Raw genomic sequence first — 17,812 nt, 5'->3', positions numbered from 1 at the left:
CAGACAGAAATATACTGTCTCCTTGGTGTTTACAATCATCTAGGCTGTGTAGAATTAAGACCCCTTTTTTCTATAGACATAGAACCTGTCCTCTAGAGATCAAGTGCCTTGCCCAGAATCATAGTTTAAAAGGGACTAGAATTGAGACTAGAATCTATTGCTTTTTTTTCCTCTTCATTGCTTACTGCACAAATAATACGTGACTATATCCTTGTAAAAAGCACTACAGAAGACTGTATATTTTAAAAGTCACTGTTCTCCTGCATTTTATCACAGTCCCATTCCCCTCCTTATACACACTCAGAGTTAATCATTATTGCAATGTGATCACTACCATTATGTTGTAGTGAGAAAATAGTTCTATTAGTTAGGGGAGAAAAATCACAAACCTTCAATTTTTTTTCTTCCAGGCGCTTAAATTCCTAGCAAAGTGCCGTAAGAAAAAGAAACTATTTGCTCCTTGGCGAGGACTCCAAGAACTCACTGATGCACGCCGAGTTGAACTGAAGAAACAAGTGGATGACTATGTCAGAAGACATTTGGTATGAACTTCTGTACCATATCAGTATTACATTATTCCAATGCATGATATTGATAACTGTACACACACACACACAATATATGTGTGTACATTTATTGCTGGTATAAGGTAATGCATTGGCTTTACCATAGAAGTAATGGTATATCTTTTTCTAGTTACATAGCCATAGAGGTATAGTCAGTAGTGAAGGAGACTCTGCTTTAAATCAGTTGTTTCCCATACTATGTCAATAAGACTTGTTCATTGCTTCTTTTGCAATAGTACGGTAAAACTCGGACTATTTTGAACCTTCCAGAAAGAGTATATGTAACTGTCAATCAATGATTATTCATTCTTACATTTGTTGGACTACTAATGTACCTCCAAAAGCCAATAAGACATAGCATTTGACTATTTGCCTCTTATGATCTTACCACAATAATACTGCTAGCACCTTTATCCCAATAGAAATGTCCATATCTTTGACTTTCTATGACCACAGTATGGCAGGTCACCTGTTATTCACTTCTCCCACCTGAATTCTTGACCATCTACTCCTATGTGTCTTCAAAGGTCATTTCCCTTTCTGCCTTGGGAGTAACTCACCACTCCTGTCATTAATTTTAATCACCTGCACCTTTGCTGATTACCTCTACTTTCTTTTCTCTTACTGCTTCTCCTGTGCTTTCACACTTATGTAATTTTATGGAGAAAGTTAGCAGTTTATACATTTCAATCTATCAGAATTATTCCCTCATTTGAACCAAGCACTCATAGTGTATCTTGGTACTTTTCACGAGTTTTGTTGTGATTGTGGTGGTGGTGTTTGTGCCTGAGTTCATTCTCTCTCTCTCTCTCACACACACACACATACACACACACAGATACACACACAGACTTCTAAAATTTGAAGGTTCTGGATAACTGATGTTAGAGGCTTGATGTGATATTTAGGGAGTCCTATCATTCACCCTTTCATTCCTCCAGAGCATCCAAAATGAAAGGACTTTTTGTAACAAACAAACAAAAACTACTGTACAAATGGAAATGAAGTACAAATATATTAGTAGCTGAGCATGTATCTGGTATCCACTGGAACACAGCAATGGTAAAACCTGAATTGGATAGCAAAGCTTAGTCCAGGAAGTGTAAATAAGCCCTCTTACTTTCTGCTTCTGCTAATCTGGATTTAGGGACCTAAAACCTAATGGAGTCTGTGGAGAAAGAGAGGAGGAAAAGACTACCCTTCTATGTCAGGCCCTCTGTGATTACCATAAAGAGGTAGACAGTGGAAAAAGTTCTGACATTTGTTTCTGGCCAAGATGGAGTAACAGGGACTAGATTTACTTCCTGCCTGAAACAACCAGAAAAAGAAACAAGCAGATAAAATGTATGAAATCGTTTTCAAGACCCTGGACATCAGACAACAAAGAACAATAATCTCTGAGAGGGAACGAAGCAAGCCCTATAATTACCCCAGCTTACTGTCTTGAAAGAGTTTCTAGGCCATAGCTCAAGGAAGAGAACAGAGAAGAGCTCTTTAGAATCCTTGAGTTAAGGAGATGGCACTGAGAGTCAGGTGACACCAAGGGAACTAGACTTCATAGAACAGAGTACCAGAGTAAAGAGAGCTGCAAAGAGAGAGAACCCCAGATATCTACAGAATCTACCCCTTGAGTATTCTCCAGAATACTAATCAGCATGTACATGTGAGGAAATTATCCAAAGCCAAATTATCCAGTTATCTGAAAAGGTAAGACGGAAGTGTGTCTGGAACTCACATAGGTCCAGGAATAGTATCTGTTCCCATCAAATATGCTGGAGAAACTCATAATTCACAGGGTATTGTGAAGAGTACTCAGGAAGACCTTCCCTTAATAGTAGATTATGATTAGCCTAGACGGCTCCATTCTGCCAAACAAATTATAAAATCAAGAGTCAAAAAAAGATTAAAATGTTTTCATGTAATTTAACAGCATCCCAAAAAAAGACTCAAAATTTTAAGAAATATCAAAATATCCAGCACCCAACAAGGTAAAAGCCACAATGTCTAGCAGCTAATCAAATATTAAAGGCACGCATGGAAGTAGGAAAACAGGACCCATAATGAGGAGGATATTCGTCAAACCAACCCAGAAATTACATAGATGTTAAAATTGGCAGAGAAGGGCATTAAAACAGTCATTATAACTGTATTCTATATGTTCAAAAAGTCAAGTAGAAAGATGGAAAATGTAAAAAAAAAAATACCTGAATCAAACTCCTAGAGATAAAAACTTCAAAGTATGGTGTGAAAAATATACTTGATCAAAATAATAGCAGATTAGACTTTGCTGGATGGAAGATTAATATAGGTGAAGCCATAGTAGTAAATACTGCACAAAATGAGTCACAGAGAGGGGAAAAAAGAGAAAAATATTTGAAAAGACCATTACTGAGCTGTGGGACTGTAAGTGGCCCAGTAAATGAAAACTTGGAATCCCTGAAGGAGATGTAGAGAAAAATAATGGCTGAAAACTTTCCAAACTAAAAATGATAAGCCCATACCCAAACCAGTTAAGGTACGTGGAAAAAACTGTGCCAAGGAATATCATAATCAAAATTGTCAAACCAGTGATACAGTGAAAATCTTAAAAACAAAAAAAATTTTTTATATACATACTTTTTATTATACTTTAAGTTCTAGGGTACATGTGCACAAGGTGCATGTTTGTTACATATGTATACATGTGCCATGTTGGTGTGTAAAAAAATTTTTAAATGTTATGTAAAGACAAAGATTACATTGCTCAGTAGAAACAGTGCAAGCAAGAAAATACCTTTTTTTTTTTTTTGAGACAGAGTTTCGCTGTTGTCGCCCAGGCTGGAGCGCAGTGGCGCAATCTCTGCAACTGCCGCCTCCTGGGTTCAAGTGATTCTCCTGCCTCAGCCTCCCAGGTAGCTAGGATTACAGGCGCCTGCCATCATGCTCAGCTAATTTTTGTATTTTTGGTAGAGATGGGGTTTCACCATGTTTACCAGGCTGGTCTCGAACTCCTGACCCCAGGTGATCCACCCATCTCAGCCTCCCAAAGTGCTGGGATTATAGGCATGAGCCACCGCCCCCGGCCAAAGATATCTTGCTTTAAAGTACTGAAAGGAAAAGAAGTTGTCAACCTAGAATTCTGTACCTGGCAAAAAAATATTGTTAAAAAAAAAGACTTTTTCAGACATACAAAAGCTGAAAGACTTGATCACCAGTACACTTGCACTACCAAAAATGTTAAATCCTTAAAGTTGTAAAGGATTTAACATTGCAGAAATGTTAAATTCTTTTTATTTGTATAGATTGAGGGAGTAAAAATGCACATTTACATGCCTATATTGCAAGCTCCTGCCCAGCAAAATAAACAGTCAACAGTAAACAGCCTATAGAATGGGAAAAAATAGTTGCAAACTATACATCTAACAAAGGGCTAATATCTAGAATCTACAAGGAACTCAACTCAAGAAGAAAAAGACAACCCCATTAAAAAGTGGGCAAAGCCAGATGCTGTGGCTCATGCCTGTAATCTCAGCACTTTGGAATGCCAAGGCCAGGAGGATTGCTTGAGCCCAGGAATTCGAGACCAGCTTAGGCAACATGGTGAGACCTGGTCTCTACAAAAAATTTAAAAATTAGCCAGGCATGTTGATGCCTGTCTGTGGTCCCAGCTACTTGGGAGACTGAGGTGGGGCGATCACTTGAGCTCAGGAGGTTGAGGCTGCAGTGAGGCATGTTCATGCTACTGCACTCCAGCCTGTGTGGCCGAGTGAGACCCTGTCTCAAAAAGAAAAAAAAAGTGGGCAAGAAACATGAACAGACGTATATACAAGTGGTCAACAAACAATGAAAAATGCTCAATATCACTAATCATCAGAGAAATGTAAATTAAAATCATAATAAATAATCATATTATACCAGTTAAAATGGCTATTACTACAAAGTCAAAAACAACAGATGTTAGCAAGGATGTGGAGAAAAGGGAACACTTACACACTGTTGGTGGGAATGTAAATCAGAAATGTTAAGTTCTTTAAGGTGTAAAAGACTTAACATTTCTGTTTAAAATGATGCCAGGAAAAGATACCAGAGAGAAATCTGGCTCTACATAAAGAAATTAAGAGCACTGGAAATGGTAATTATAGCCATGTGTCACATAATGAATTTTCAGTCAGTGTTGGACCATATATACAACAGTGGTCACATAATATTGTAATGGTATATTTTTACTGGACATTTTCTATATTTATATATGTTTACATATACAAAAACTTACCATTGCATTAAAATTGCTTACTGTATTCAATACAATAACATGCTGTACAGATTTGTAGCCTAAGAGCAATAGGGTATACCACATAGCCTACATATGTAGTAGTCTATACCATTTAAGTTTCTGTAGGTACACTCAATGACATGCGCACAGTGCCAGAATCACCTAACAGCACATGTATAGCAAACTAATTATTGACAGAGATATACAGTTAATGCAGAAAAACTGGAGCAATTGGCTATTCACATGTCAAAAAAATTGAACTTGAAGCCATACTTCACTTCATATGCAAAATTTAACTCAAAGTAGATCATAGGCCTAAATGCAAAACCTAAAACTATAAAACTTCTAAAAGGAAACAATGGAGAAATATTGTGACCTTTCTTGAATACAATACCAGAAGCATGATTCAAAAAGGAAAATTTGATATATTGGCTTTATTGAAATTTAAAACTTCTCTTCATAAGACACCATTAAGAGAATTAAAGAAACAAGGCACAGATTGGGAGAATATCATTGCCAAGCATATATTTGATAAAGGTCCTATATCCATAATATAGAAAGAACTCTCAAAACTAAACAGTAAGAAAACATATGAACTAGTTGTTTTGTTTTTTAAATGGACAAAAGCTTTGAACAGATACTTCAACAAAAGATAGATGACAAATAAACACATGAAAAATGCATCATTAATCACTAAGGAAAATGCACATTAAAACCACAATAAGGGCCCAGCACAGTGGCTCATACCTGTAATCCTAACACTTTGGGAGGCCAAGGTGGGAGGATTGCTTCAGCCCAACAGTTTCAGACCAGCCTGGGTAACATAGTGAGACCCTATCTCTATTTTTTTTAATAAAAATTTAAAATTTTTCAAAAAATAACCGACAGTAAGATACTTCATACCTGTTGGAATTTTAAAAATGGAACATGCCAAAGGTTAGCAAGCATGTGGCAGAGTCACCACTTAGGGGAATGTAAAATAGTACAACTACTTTGGAAGACAGTTCAACAGTTTCTTTAAAAATTAAACATACATCTATCATATGATTCAGCCATTCTACTCCTAGATATTTACCCCAGAGAAAAAGAAATATATGTCCATATAGACACTTGTACATGAATGCTCATGGCCAAAAACTAGAACCATGGAGTACCATTCAGCATGTATAAAGGAATAAATTGATACTCTCAACAACATGGATGAATCTCTGGCCGGGCATGGTGGCTCACGCCCATAATTCCAGCACTTTGAGAGGCCAAGGCAGGTGGATCGCTTGAGCCCAGGAGTTCGAGGCTGCAGTGAGCAGTGATGGCACCACTGCACTCTATCCTGGGTGAGAGAGTGAGACCCTGTCTTCAAAAAAAATTTTTAAAGAAAAAGAAAAAAAAAACGTGGATGAATCTCAAAATAATTATGCTAAATGAAAGAAGCCAGACAGAGTAGAATACATTCTTTATGATTCCCTTTATGTAAATTCTAAAAATATAAACCAATCTATAGTAACATTAAATAGATAAGTAGTTGCTTGGGATAAGTAGTTGGTGGATGGGTAGGATGAGGATAAGGGTTTACAAAAGGGCACAAGGAAACGTAGTGATGAACTAGGTATGTGTATGTCAAAGCTTAGCAAATTGTACCCTTTCAATATTTGTTGTTTAGTGTATGTTATTTTTACGTCAATAAAGCTATATTTTTTAAAAAGTTGTTTTAACCTAAATGCTTAAAAAAAAATTTAGGGGTCCTGAGATTTTAAAAATAATCAGCCTGGCCACCAATAAAACATGGCCAATGAATCTCTTCTTTTTAATTATTATTATACTTTAAGTTCTGGGATACATGTGCAGAACATGCAGGTTTGTTACATAGGTATACATGTGCCATGGGTGGTTTGGGACCCATCAACCTGTCATCTACATTAGGTTTTTCTCCTAATGCTATCCCTCCCTTAGCTCCCCACCCCACGATAGGCCCCAGTGTGTGATGTTCCCCTCCCTGCGTCCACGTGTTCTCATTGTTCTACTTCCACTTATGGTTGAGAACATGCAGTGTTTGGTTTTCTGTTCTTGTATTAGTTTGCTGAGAATGATGGTTTCCAGCTTCATCCATGTCTCTGCAAAGGACATGAACTCATCCTTTTTTATGGCTGCATAGTATTCCATGGTGTATATGGCCAGTGAATCTCTTAAGTGCTGATCAATCATATTAGCAACTCCTCCCTTAGCCAAACACCAGAACTGAGTTGGAGAGAGGGGCAGAACCACAACTGAAAGATTTTTCCTGTGAGCAGAGGTAGAATGAAGACAGACAGAAGCATGCCTCCTCTCCAACAAACAGATAATCAGTTCCTAAGCTCTGTAGAGAGGACTATATTGCTTTTAACAGTTTTAATCATTTACAAATTTAATCACCTGTATAAAAATTACATACCCAAGCCCCACACACCCCAAGAAATTCTGATACAGTAAGTTTTGTGTGGCCTCATGTATCTGTATTTTTAAAATTTATTTATTTTCAGGGTGGTAAAATAGATAAAATATAAAAATTACCATTTTAACTATGTTTAAATGTAGTTTGGTAGCATTAAGTACATTCATATTGTTTGTGCAAGCTTCACCACCATCCCATCTTCAGAACTTTTTTCATCTTGCAGAATGGAAACTCTGCATCCTTTAAACACTAACTCACCATTCCCTCACTACCCAGCTTCTGGCAACCACCATTCTACTTTCTGTCTCTATGAATTTGCCTACTCTAAGTACCTCATGAGTAGAATCATACTTCATTGTTTCAGTTAGTATAATGTCTTCAAGGTTCATGTTTTAGCATATGTCGGAATTTTCTACTTTTAAAGGCTGAATAATATTCCATTATATATACTACATTTTGTTTATCCAAGGAACACTTGGGTTCCGTCCACCCTTTGGCTATTGTGAATAATGCTACTGTGACCATGTGTGTACAAATATCTGTGTGTGTACTTGCTTTCAATTCTTTTGGGTGAGTATCCAAAATGGAAATGCTAGATTGTATGCTAATTCTTTTTAAAAATTTTTTTGAGGAACTGCCATACTGTTTTCCATAGTGGCTGTACCATTATACATTTCTACCAGTCACACACAGGGTTCCAGTTTCTGTACATCCTTGTCAACATTAGTTATTTTTGTTGTAGTCATTGTTTTTGATAGCAGCTAATAGATATGAAGTTGTATCTTATGGTTTGAACTTGCACTTTCCTAATTAGTGATTTTGAGCATCTTTTCATGTGTTTATTGGCCGTTTCTTTATCTTTTTTGCAGAAATGTCTGTTCAAGTCATTTGTTTATTTTTTTTTCCACAGGGTTATATTTTGTTCATTTTTTAATCAGGTTGTTTTTTGTAGAGTTTTGGGAGTTCTTTATATATTATGGAGATTAATCCCTTAGATGTATGATTTGCAAACATTTTATGCCATTCTGTGGACTGCCATTTAACTTTCTTGATAGTGATCTTTGGTGCACCAAAGTTTTTAATTTTGATGAAGTTCATTTTGTCTAGTTTTTGTTGTTGTTTTTTTTTTCCTGTGCTTTGGTGTCGTATGAAGAAATCATCACCAAAACCAATGTCATGATGCTTTTCCTGTGTTTTCTTCTGGGAGTTTTACAGTTTTAGCTCTTATGTTTAGGTCTTTGATCTCTCTTTTTCTAATACACTATATGTAGTTCTGATGCATGCTCCTGTTTTTCTTTTTTTAAAGTGCTTCTTTAGCCGTACTCTAGTGCAGCTGTTTAAGATCCTGTGGCTGAGAAGTAAGGTTTTAGTGGAACAGGGTCATATCCAGGATAGGAACAGGAATATTTGAGAAAGCTGTGGTGTCAGGTTCTTTATCACCTCCAAAGTTAAGATTATTTCATCCTTGCCCAAACTAATCAGTTAAGTTCCCCTTAAATTAGCTGACTAGCCAGAAGAACGTGGTCCTTTGGATGATTTTGTCCCTTGTTCTGTGAATCCAGAAGCAGTTACAACATATGGCTTGGATAAGTTTGGGAGTGAGAATGGGATAAGAAGTAAAACAAAGAAACAAAGGGATTGGCGTTGTTACACCTGTTATAGGCCAGTGTCTTTTTTTTTTTTTTTAAGGCAGAGTCTTGCTCTGTTGCCTAGGCTGGAGAGCAATGGCGCAATCTCGGCTCATTGCAAACTCTGCCTCCCAGGTTCAAGTAATTCTCCCGCCTCAGCCTCCCGAGTAGCTGGGATTACAGGCACCCACCATCATGCCTGGCTAATTTTTGTAGAGATGGGTTTTCACCATGTTGGCCAGGCTGGTCGTGAACTCCTGACCTCAGGTGATCCACCCACCTTGGCCTCCCAGAGTGCTGGGATTACAGGCGTGAGCCACCACACCCGGCCCCAGGCCAGTGTCTTTACGAAACCATTTGTAATTTTTCACTGTGATCTCTCAAGCTTATCTCTTCTCCCATAATTCCACAGTGTCTGAGAAAGTAAAGTATGGGCACATACAAAAAAGAAAGACAAAAAACTTCTCCACCATTATTTTTTCTAAAACTTTTAAGAGACTATTTAATACTTGCATAAGAGTACAAGATAGACATCAATCATAAGATTCAATTGATAAAATGAGAGACAGCTAAGCAGTCTAAAACCTCTGCTAAGTGGTTGGGTACTTTGATACCTATGTCCTCTCTGTGACAGGTTTTTCTGTCTTGTGTTTCCAGGGCTCTCCAATGTCAGATGTGGTCAGTAGGGAGCTCCATGCCCAAGCTCAAGAACGACTGCAACACTACTTTATGGGCAGGGCCCTAGAAGAGCGAGCCCAGCAGCACAGAGAAGCTCTGATGGCACAGATCAGCACCAACGTTGAACAGCTAATGAGTATGTGCTCATTTTACTTTCGTTCTCTAAAAGGAACAACCTATGCGAGGTTTGTGACATCCAAAACCTTTAGAAGGAAACCATTACTAAGCATCTTTAGCTCATCCCCTAACCTCAGGAAATTTCTACATAGATCAGACCAGCACACAATGTTTTCAAATGATGCGGATTTTATAACCACCTTCTTACCTATTTCTCCAAGCCTTGCCATCATTCATATGTGTCACCCCAAAGTTATTAATTTCAGATGCTGAGCCCTACTAGCCATCTTTTACTATGTAATCTGAAAAGCTTTTGGTCATATTTTGTAAGTAGATGATGACAATAGTTACAGTGCCATTCACTTGTAGAGCATTTTATAAATTTTTTTTTATTATTATTTTGAGACGGAGTCTTGCTCTGTTGCCAGGCTGGAGTGCAGTGGTGTGATCTTGGCTCACTGCAACCTCCGCCTCCCACGTTCAAGCAATTCTCCTGCCTCAGCCTCCCCGAGTAGCTGGGACTACAGGTGCGCACCACCACGCCCAGCTAATTTTTGTAGTTTTAGTAGAGACGGAGTTTCACCATGTTGGCCAGGATGGTCTCGATCTCTTGACCTTGTGACCTGCCTACCTCGGCTTCCCAAAGTGCTGGGATTATAGGCGTGAGCCACCGTGCCTGGCCTATAATTTTTAATGAAGCACTTTACAAAAATGAATTCATCATAACCACTGATCCATTTAATGAGAGATCCCATCCATGAAGCCCCTGTGTTTCAGTCAGCCTCTTGGATTTCTTTAGTATATGTAAACAGAAAGGACCAGTGTTTTCTATTTAATGGCCACTACTTGGTAATTTTATATTTTTAAATTGGATAAATGGCTGAAACTGAGCCTCTCATCTATAGGATGAGGTTCTATTAAAGTTTCTATTCTTTAAATAAACCATCTTGGCTGGGCGAGGTGGCTCATGCCTCTAATCCCAGCACTTTGGGAGGCCGAAGTGGGCGGATCACGAGGTCAGGAGTTCGAGACCAGCATGACCAACATGGTGAAACCCCATCTCTACTGAAAATACAAAAATTAGCTGGGCATGGTGGCGGGTGCCTGTAATCCCAGCTACTCAGGAGGCTGAGGCAGGAGAATTGCCTGAACCCAGGAGGTGGAGGTTGTAGTAAGCAGAGATCGCGCTACTGCACTCCAGCCTAGGTGACAGAGACTTTGTCTCAAAAAATAATAATATAAATAAATAAGCCATCTTACAAAAATCTACATCTTTTTAAATTCCTTTAAACACAGAAATGGCCGGGCATGGTGGCTCACGCCTGTAATCCCAACATTTTGGGAGGCCGAGGTAGGTGGATCATCTGAGGTCAGGAGTTCGAGACCAGCCTGACCAACATGGTGAAACCCCCGTCTCTACTAAAAATACAAAATTAGCTGGGCATGGTGGCGCACGCCTGTAATCCCAGCTACTCAGGAGGCTGAGGTAGGAGAATTGCTTGAACCCAGGAGGCGGAGGTTGCAGTGAGCCGAGATCGTGCCATGGCATTCCAGCCTGGGCAACAAGAGCAAAACTCTATCTCAAAAAAAAACAGAAATGGGCTGAATATGTTGACACATGGCTGTAATCCCAACACTTAGGGAAGCTGAGGCAGAAGGATTGCTTAAGTCCAGGAGTTTGAGACCAGCCTGGGCAGCATAGTGAGATCTCTACAAAAAAAGAAAAAACATTAGCTGGGTGTGGTGGCATAGTCCCAGGTACTTAGGAAGCTGAGGTGGGAGAATCACTTGAGCCCAGGAGGTTGAGGCTGCAGTGAGCCGTGATCTTGCTACTGCACTCCAGCTTAGGCAATAGAGCAAGACCCTTTCTCAAAAGTAGTACATTCAGAGTTGGAATGCTGTTTCTGCCTGCAGAGTTACAGCTCTGTAGCTTCCAAGTTCCTACCTGCTTGGCATAGGACTCTTCTGCTCATCTGTTTATTTTCTGTCCACTACAGAGGCACCAAGTCTGAAGGGGGCAGAAGGGAAAGAACCTGAGCTCTTCCTAAGTAGATCCAGGCCTGTGGCAGCCAAGGCCAAGCAGGCCCATCTCACAACCCTGAAGCACATACAAGCACCCTGGTGGAAGAAGCTTGGAGAAGAATCTGGAGATGAGATTGATGTTCCAAAGGATGAGCTTAGTATAGAATTAGAAACTGTATTCATTGGTGGAACCAAACCACCTTAGTGAGTAACCCTAACAATTGACACAAATCTCATATTTTAGGAGATTATATTGGTTCTGCCTCTGGCATGCTGGTAGACTAGGGCCATCCTAACTTATTATTTTCCAGAGGTTCTCCTCCAGACAAGACCTGCAGTAAGCAAAGAGTTATATTCCACCTCTCTCTCAATTTTCTTTTTCTTTTCTCTGTATCCTCATCCTTAGCCACACACAGATTTGTGTGGCTTTTATTGTAGAACTAAACTTAGCATAGTGTTCTGTTGTTTACATGAAGTGTGTTTTTCTTTGGTTTCTGCTGTTTTCCAACTAAATATTTTTTTCTAAATAAATATTTTCAACAATTGATTTGAAAAATTTGTCAGGATTATTTCAACTTTTCACATTTGTTATCTGAAATTCCTATTTCCTGTTAACATAGGAGGTGTGTGCAGACTTTATTAATGTGAGGAAAAGAAATGCTCAATTGAAGGACATTTCCCTGTTTTCTATAAAGCAATAGTTGAACTCATTTTCTATTTTGTTATTTCTAAAAGGAACTACATACCAAAAAAATGCATTCTTTCTATTAAACTATGAGAACTACATAATGTACTGTTTCCCTTTTTGTCTTTTCTCCTAGGAATCTCAGAGCTAAATATAATGTTTAATTTTTGTTATAATCCTAGGTACCTTTATGATTATTTGGTTCCAACCTAATACTTTTCAGTTTCCCTGTTTACTTTAAATATGTTTTAATACCATAACATTGAAGCCACTTCAATTTGTGTTTGTAACAATATGGAATTTAAGTTAAAATCAATTAACAAATCATGACTCCATATCATAAAGAATCTGGAAGATGCTCTTTGTAAAATGAGTGAAAATACCAGTATTTCTGGATGTAAAGACCAAATTGTATAATATTGTGCAATCTCTAATGTTAACTTTAGTAAAATTCTAATCAAAATTCCTATATTTGTACTTATAATTGGAAAAGAAAGGTAGAAAAATTATGTAAGAGTGTTGCTCCCAATTTAGCAAAGAAAATGCCAGATAATCTACAACAATAATTTTTCTTGAGCCCATTAGATAGCTGAGGACTCAAGCCAACCATGTAAACTGGGATAGGAGTCTGTATCTGTGAAATGAAGTATTTCATCTATAGTAGAGCACAAGAGAGAAGTGGCTAGGTAAGAAGAAATCAAACAAAATTTTAGCAAATTCTTAAAGGCCAGGTGTGGGCTAGCACGTCTATTTAGAATATCTAAGAGCCACAGACATAAGAAGCTGGGCCTCTACCAAATGCTCACAAGAAAGATTGAGAGTTAAGGCCAGGCACAGTGCCTCACTCCTATAATCCCAGCACTTTGGGAGGCCGAGGCAGGTGGATTGCTTGAGCCCAGGAGTTCAAGGCCAGCCTGGTCAACATGGTGAGACCCTGTCTCTACTAAAAATACAAAAATTAGCTGGATTTGGTGGCATGCGCCTGTAGTCCCAGCTACTCAGGAGGCTGAGGCAGGAAGATTGCTCGAGTCCAGGAGGCAGAGGTTGCAGTGAGCTGAGATTGTGCCACTGTACTGCAGCCAGGGCAACAGAGTGAGATCCTGTCAAAAAAAAAAAAAAAAGGTTGGGAGCAAGGCAAGAGGCCTGAAGAAGACCTTTGTGGTACAGGCAAACATGAAGTGATAGGCTGCTACTGGGTGACATAGGCAAAGTCCCCACTTCCCCTTTTAAAAGTCTTAAGCTGCTAGAGCGAGGGCAGTGAATCTCTCTTACCTTTAAGGCTCAGGCAAGATTCCAGGAAGTACTCCAGGACATTGGTCTGGGCAAAAATTTCTTGAGTATGACCTCAAAAGCACAGGCAATCAAAGCAAAAATAGTTTTACTTTTTTTTTTCTTTTTTTTTTTTTGAGACAGAGTTTCACTCTTGTTGCCCAGGCTGGAGTGCAATGGCCTGATCTTGGCTCACCACAACCTCCGCTTCCCGGGTTTGAGCAATTCTCCTGCCTCAGCCTCTCGAGTAGCTGGGATTACAGGCATGTGCCACCACGCCTGGCTAATTTTTTGTATTTTTAGTAGAGATGGGGTTTCTCCGTGTTGGTCAGACTGGTCTTGAACTCCCGACCTTAGGTGATCCACCTGCCTCGGCCTCATAAAGCGCTGGGATTACAGGTGTGAGCCACCGCACCTGGTCAGTTTTACTTTTTTTACTCAAGATGGTGGATTAGAAACTTTCAGTATGCCTCAGCCATTTGGAAATAGCAAAATAGTGCATAAACTCAGTGCTGGGTGCGGTGGCTCAGGCCTGTAATCCCAGCACTTTGGGAGGCCAAGGCAGGCAGATGACTTGAGGTCAGGAGTTTGAGACCAGCCTGGCCAACATGGTGAAACCCTGTTTCCATTAAAAACACAAAAATTAGCCAGGCGTGGTAGTGCATGCCTGTAGTCCCAGCTACTGGGGAGGCTGAGGCAGGAGAATTGCCTGAACCTGGTAAGCGAAGGTTGCAATGAGCAGAGATTGGGCCACTGCACACCAGCCTGGGCGACAGAGCAAGACTCTGTCTCAGAAGAAACAACAACAATAATAATAATAATAATAATAATAATAATAAACTCTGGGAAGAAAATAGGAATTCATCAGAATGGTGAAGGACACCCCAGACCCTGAGGAGGAGAAGATTAAGCAGCCCCCATGATGGCATTCAGCTGATAAAGTGAGTGAAGCCCCAGTTCATGAAAGAGGCAGCCAATCCCAATCTTCCTGTGTTTCTTACCTTCCTGCTAGTGATCTGTGCAACCCAAGTCAAGGGAAAGCACCCTGTTTCCTCCAAGCCCAGGAGCGAGCTTGGGGAGAGGCTGAGAGACAGAGAGAGGGAAAGACACTGGAAAAAGCTTCAGACATTTTCCCAGACCTAGGACTGAAAGGAGGACGCCATTTTTAATCTGGGCTCATACAAAGTCATTGGCGACCTGGCAACAGCAGCCACTGCAGACATTTTAGTCTCAGGCTAGAAGTTGCTCTGGAGTAGGGGAAAGACCCCCACAGCTAGAACTGTGCTTGCTCTGGAGTGGGGGAAGAAACCCCACAGCCAGAATTGAGCAGTGAGTGTGGGAGCACCCCAGCAGTAGGTACTGAAATTAGGTTCTCTTCCATCGCAGGAGTGGAGTGGGAGGAGAATTGCTGAAGCCAAGGCTTCTCCTGGGTAGGATGACTTGCAGCCAGGGATAGCTTTGTGACCTGGAACCAATCTATGTGTGTCATTACTGAGTACCTTAGCATGCTCCCTTGGTCAGTTTGGGAGAGAGTGCCCCATATGCTCCTAGGGGAGAGAGGGAGTTGGACCCCTACTCACCTGGACATCCAACTCTTGGCATGCACCACCCTTCAGGGTGGAGAAAATGCAGCCCACCAAAGCCTCCCTTGGATTAAAGGAAATGAAAGTGCGGTGCCAGCTACTGAAAGGGGCAACACCAAAGCTCCTGGAGACTTGGAGACGGGGTTATCTCTTGCACCCTGCCCCCATCACCGGTGCACTGCTACAGATGTGGCAGCAACACTTTCTATTGTGGCCCCAGAAGCATGGGCTGAAAGAGGCACTTCTCAGGCTTCTCCAGGGGCTCCACTCCTACCAAAGACCAGTTACACTGGGGAAAGACGTTTTTCACCCTTTTCCGTTCCCTCTGTCCCACCAAGGGTGAGCATGCAGAGTAAGAACCTCTTGGTGGCTTTTACTCTTCAAGCACCATCTATTGGTCTGCAGCTTGAATTATACCACCAAACAAAAATACATTGCTACATGGAGCAACATTTGAGAAAGTCACTGTACAAATCTTTCTGCAACCAAGGAACCTATACAGAGCCCTGGCCCTCTGAAAGCATCCAGAAATGAAGCCTGTCATATACAACATACACTACAGTCATACCCTCAAGAGAAAAAAAGAATAAAAAATAAAAAAGCCTCACCTCATCAAAAAGCTTCAGCTTCGCTCACTTTATCAGCTGTATGCCATCAGAGTGGCTGCTTAACCACTTTCTCCCCTTATGCACTATTTTGCTATTTCCAAGTGGCTGAGGCACCCTAAAAGCCTCTAATCCACCATCTTGAGTAAAAAAAGTAAAACTCTGTTTGCTTTGGTTGCCTGTGCTTTTCAGGTCTTACTCAACAAAAGAGAAATAAAATCCTTCTCAGACAAGTAATTGCTAAGTGAATTTATCACCACCCTATAACAGATGCTTAAGGAAGTTCTAAACATGAAAATGAAAGAATGATACTCACTACCATAAGAGCACACATAGGCACATAGCCCATGGATCCTGACCCATGTATAAAGCAACTACATAAGCAAAACTACAAATCAAGTAGCTAACAACAGTATGACAAACAAAATCTCACATATTAATATTAACTCTGAATGTAAACAAATTAAATGCTCCACTTAAAAGACATAGAGTGGGAAATTGGATTTAGAAAAACGCCCATCTTTCTGCTGCCTTCAAGAAATTCATGTCACATGTATTGATACCCACAGGGTCAAAGTAAAGGGAGGGAAAAAGATCTATCACGCAAATGAAAAACAAAAAGGAGCAGGGGTTGCTATTCTTGTATCAGATAAAACAGACTTTAAATGTGACCCACCACATAAACAGAATTAAAAACAAAAACCATATGATTATTTCAATCGATGCAGAAAATGCATTTGATAAAATCCAACATCTCTTCATGATAAACACACTCAGCAAACTAGACATAGAAGGGACACACCTCAAAATAATAAGAGCCATCTACTTAAAACCCATAACCAACATCATACTGAAGGGGCAAAAGCTGGAAGTATTTTCCCTAAGAACCAGAATAAGACAAAGATGTTCACTCTCACCACCTGTATTCGACATAGAGCTGGAAGTCCTAGCCAGAGCAATCAGGCAAGAGAAAGAAAAGGCATCCTGATAGGAAGAGAGGAAGTCAAATTATCTCTCTTTGCTAATGATATGATTCTATACCTAGAAAACTCTATAAAGACTCTACCAAAAGACCCCTAGACCTGATGAACGACTTCAATAGAGTTTCAGGACACAAAATCAACATACAAAAATCAGTAGCATTTCTATACACTGATAACTCTCAAGCTGAGAGCCAAATCAAGAACACAATCTCATTTACAATATCTACAAAAATAAAATAAAATTTCTAGGAATACATCTGACCAAGGAGGTGAAATATTTCTATAAGGAGAACTACAAAACACTGCTTACAGACAACACAAACAAATGGAAAAACATTCCATGCTCATGGTTTGGAAGAATCGATTTCATTAACATTTTCATAATGCTGAATGAAACCAATCCACAGATTCAATGCTATTTCTAACAAATAACCAAGGCCATTTTTCACAGAACTAGAAAAAAACTATTATAAAATTCATATGGAACCAAAAAAGAGCCCGAATAGCCAAAGCAATTTTGAGCACCAAGAACAAAGTCAGAGGTATCACATTACCCAACTTCAAATGATACTACAAAGCTAGAGTAATCAAAACAATGGTATTGGTACAAAAACAGACACAGAGACCAATGGAACACAATAGAGAATGGAAAAAAACCTTAGACAAGTTTATATTTTAACTAAGTTTATTTGAGCGAAGAAAAAAAAACAGAGCAAAACAAAACAAAGGAAAGCAAAATAAAACAAGAATGATTTGTGAATCTGGCAGCCCTTCGAGCCAGAGTGGATTGAGAGAATGCCCATCAATAACATTATCTGACATGAGTTATAGGAAATGAAAGTGCAGTGCAGAGACAACTTAATTGATTACAACTTAACTGGTTAATTGGTTACAGAGCTTCCTGCAATCAACTAAAGCTCAGCTGCTATAGTTAAACTCCATATTGGTTTGGCGTGTTAGACTTAGTGTAGGATCCTAGTCCAAATCAGTGGTCTC

General features: G+C 39.6%; 1 protein-coding gene across 3 annotated transcripts in view; it reads left to right on the top strand.

The window, feature by feature from the left end:
* IQCB1 (IQ motif containing B1) overlaps nucleotides 1-12,247 on the top strand; it is a 64,788-nt gene extending 52,541 nt beyond the window's left edge. For all 3 annotated transcript variants that reach the window (XM_009446271.3, XM_003309945.6, XM_063806162.1), the window contains 3 exons: nucleotides 411-542; nucleotides 9,532-9,688; nucleotides 11,667-12,247. In XM_009446271.3, coding sequence (XP_009444546.1) covers nucleotides 411-542; nucleotides 9,532-9,688; nucleotides 11,667-11,896 — 519 coding nt within the window. In that variant the 3' untranslated portion in view covers nucleotides 11,897-12,247. The remainder of the gene's footprint in view (nucleotides 1-410; nucleotides 543-9,531; nucleotides 9,689-11,666) is intronic.
* Nucleotides 12,248-17,812: the final 5,565 nt, after the last annotated feature.

The sequence above is a fragment of the Pan troglodytes genome, chromosome 2 (assembly GCF_028858775.2).
Source record: "Pan troglodytes isolate AG18354 chromosome 2, NHGRI_mPanTro3-v2.0_pri, whole genome shotgun sequence".
NCBI lineage: Eukaryota > Metazoa > Chordata > Mammalia > Primates > Hominidae > Pan > Pan troglodytes.
The sequence above is the reverse complement of the archived record's forward strand: the minus strand, read 5'-3'. Positions and strand labels throughout refer to the sequence as shown.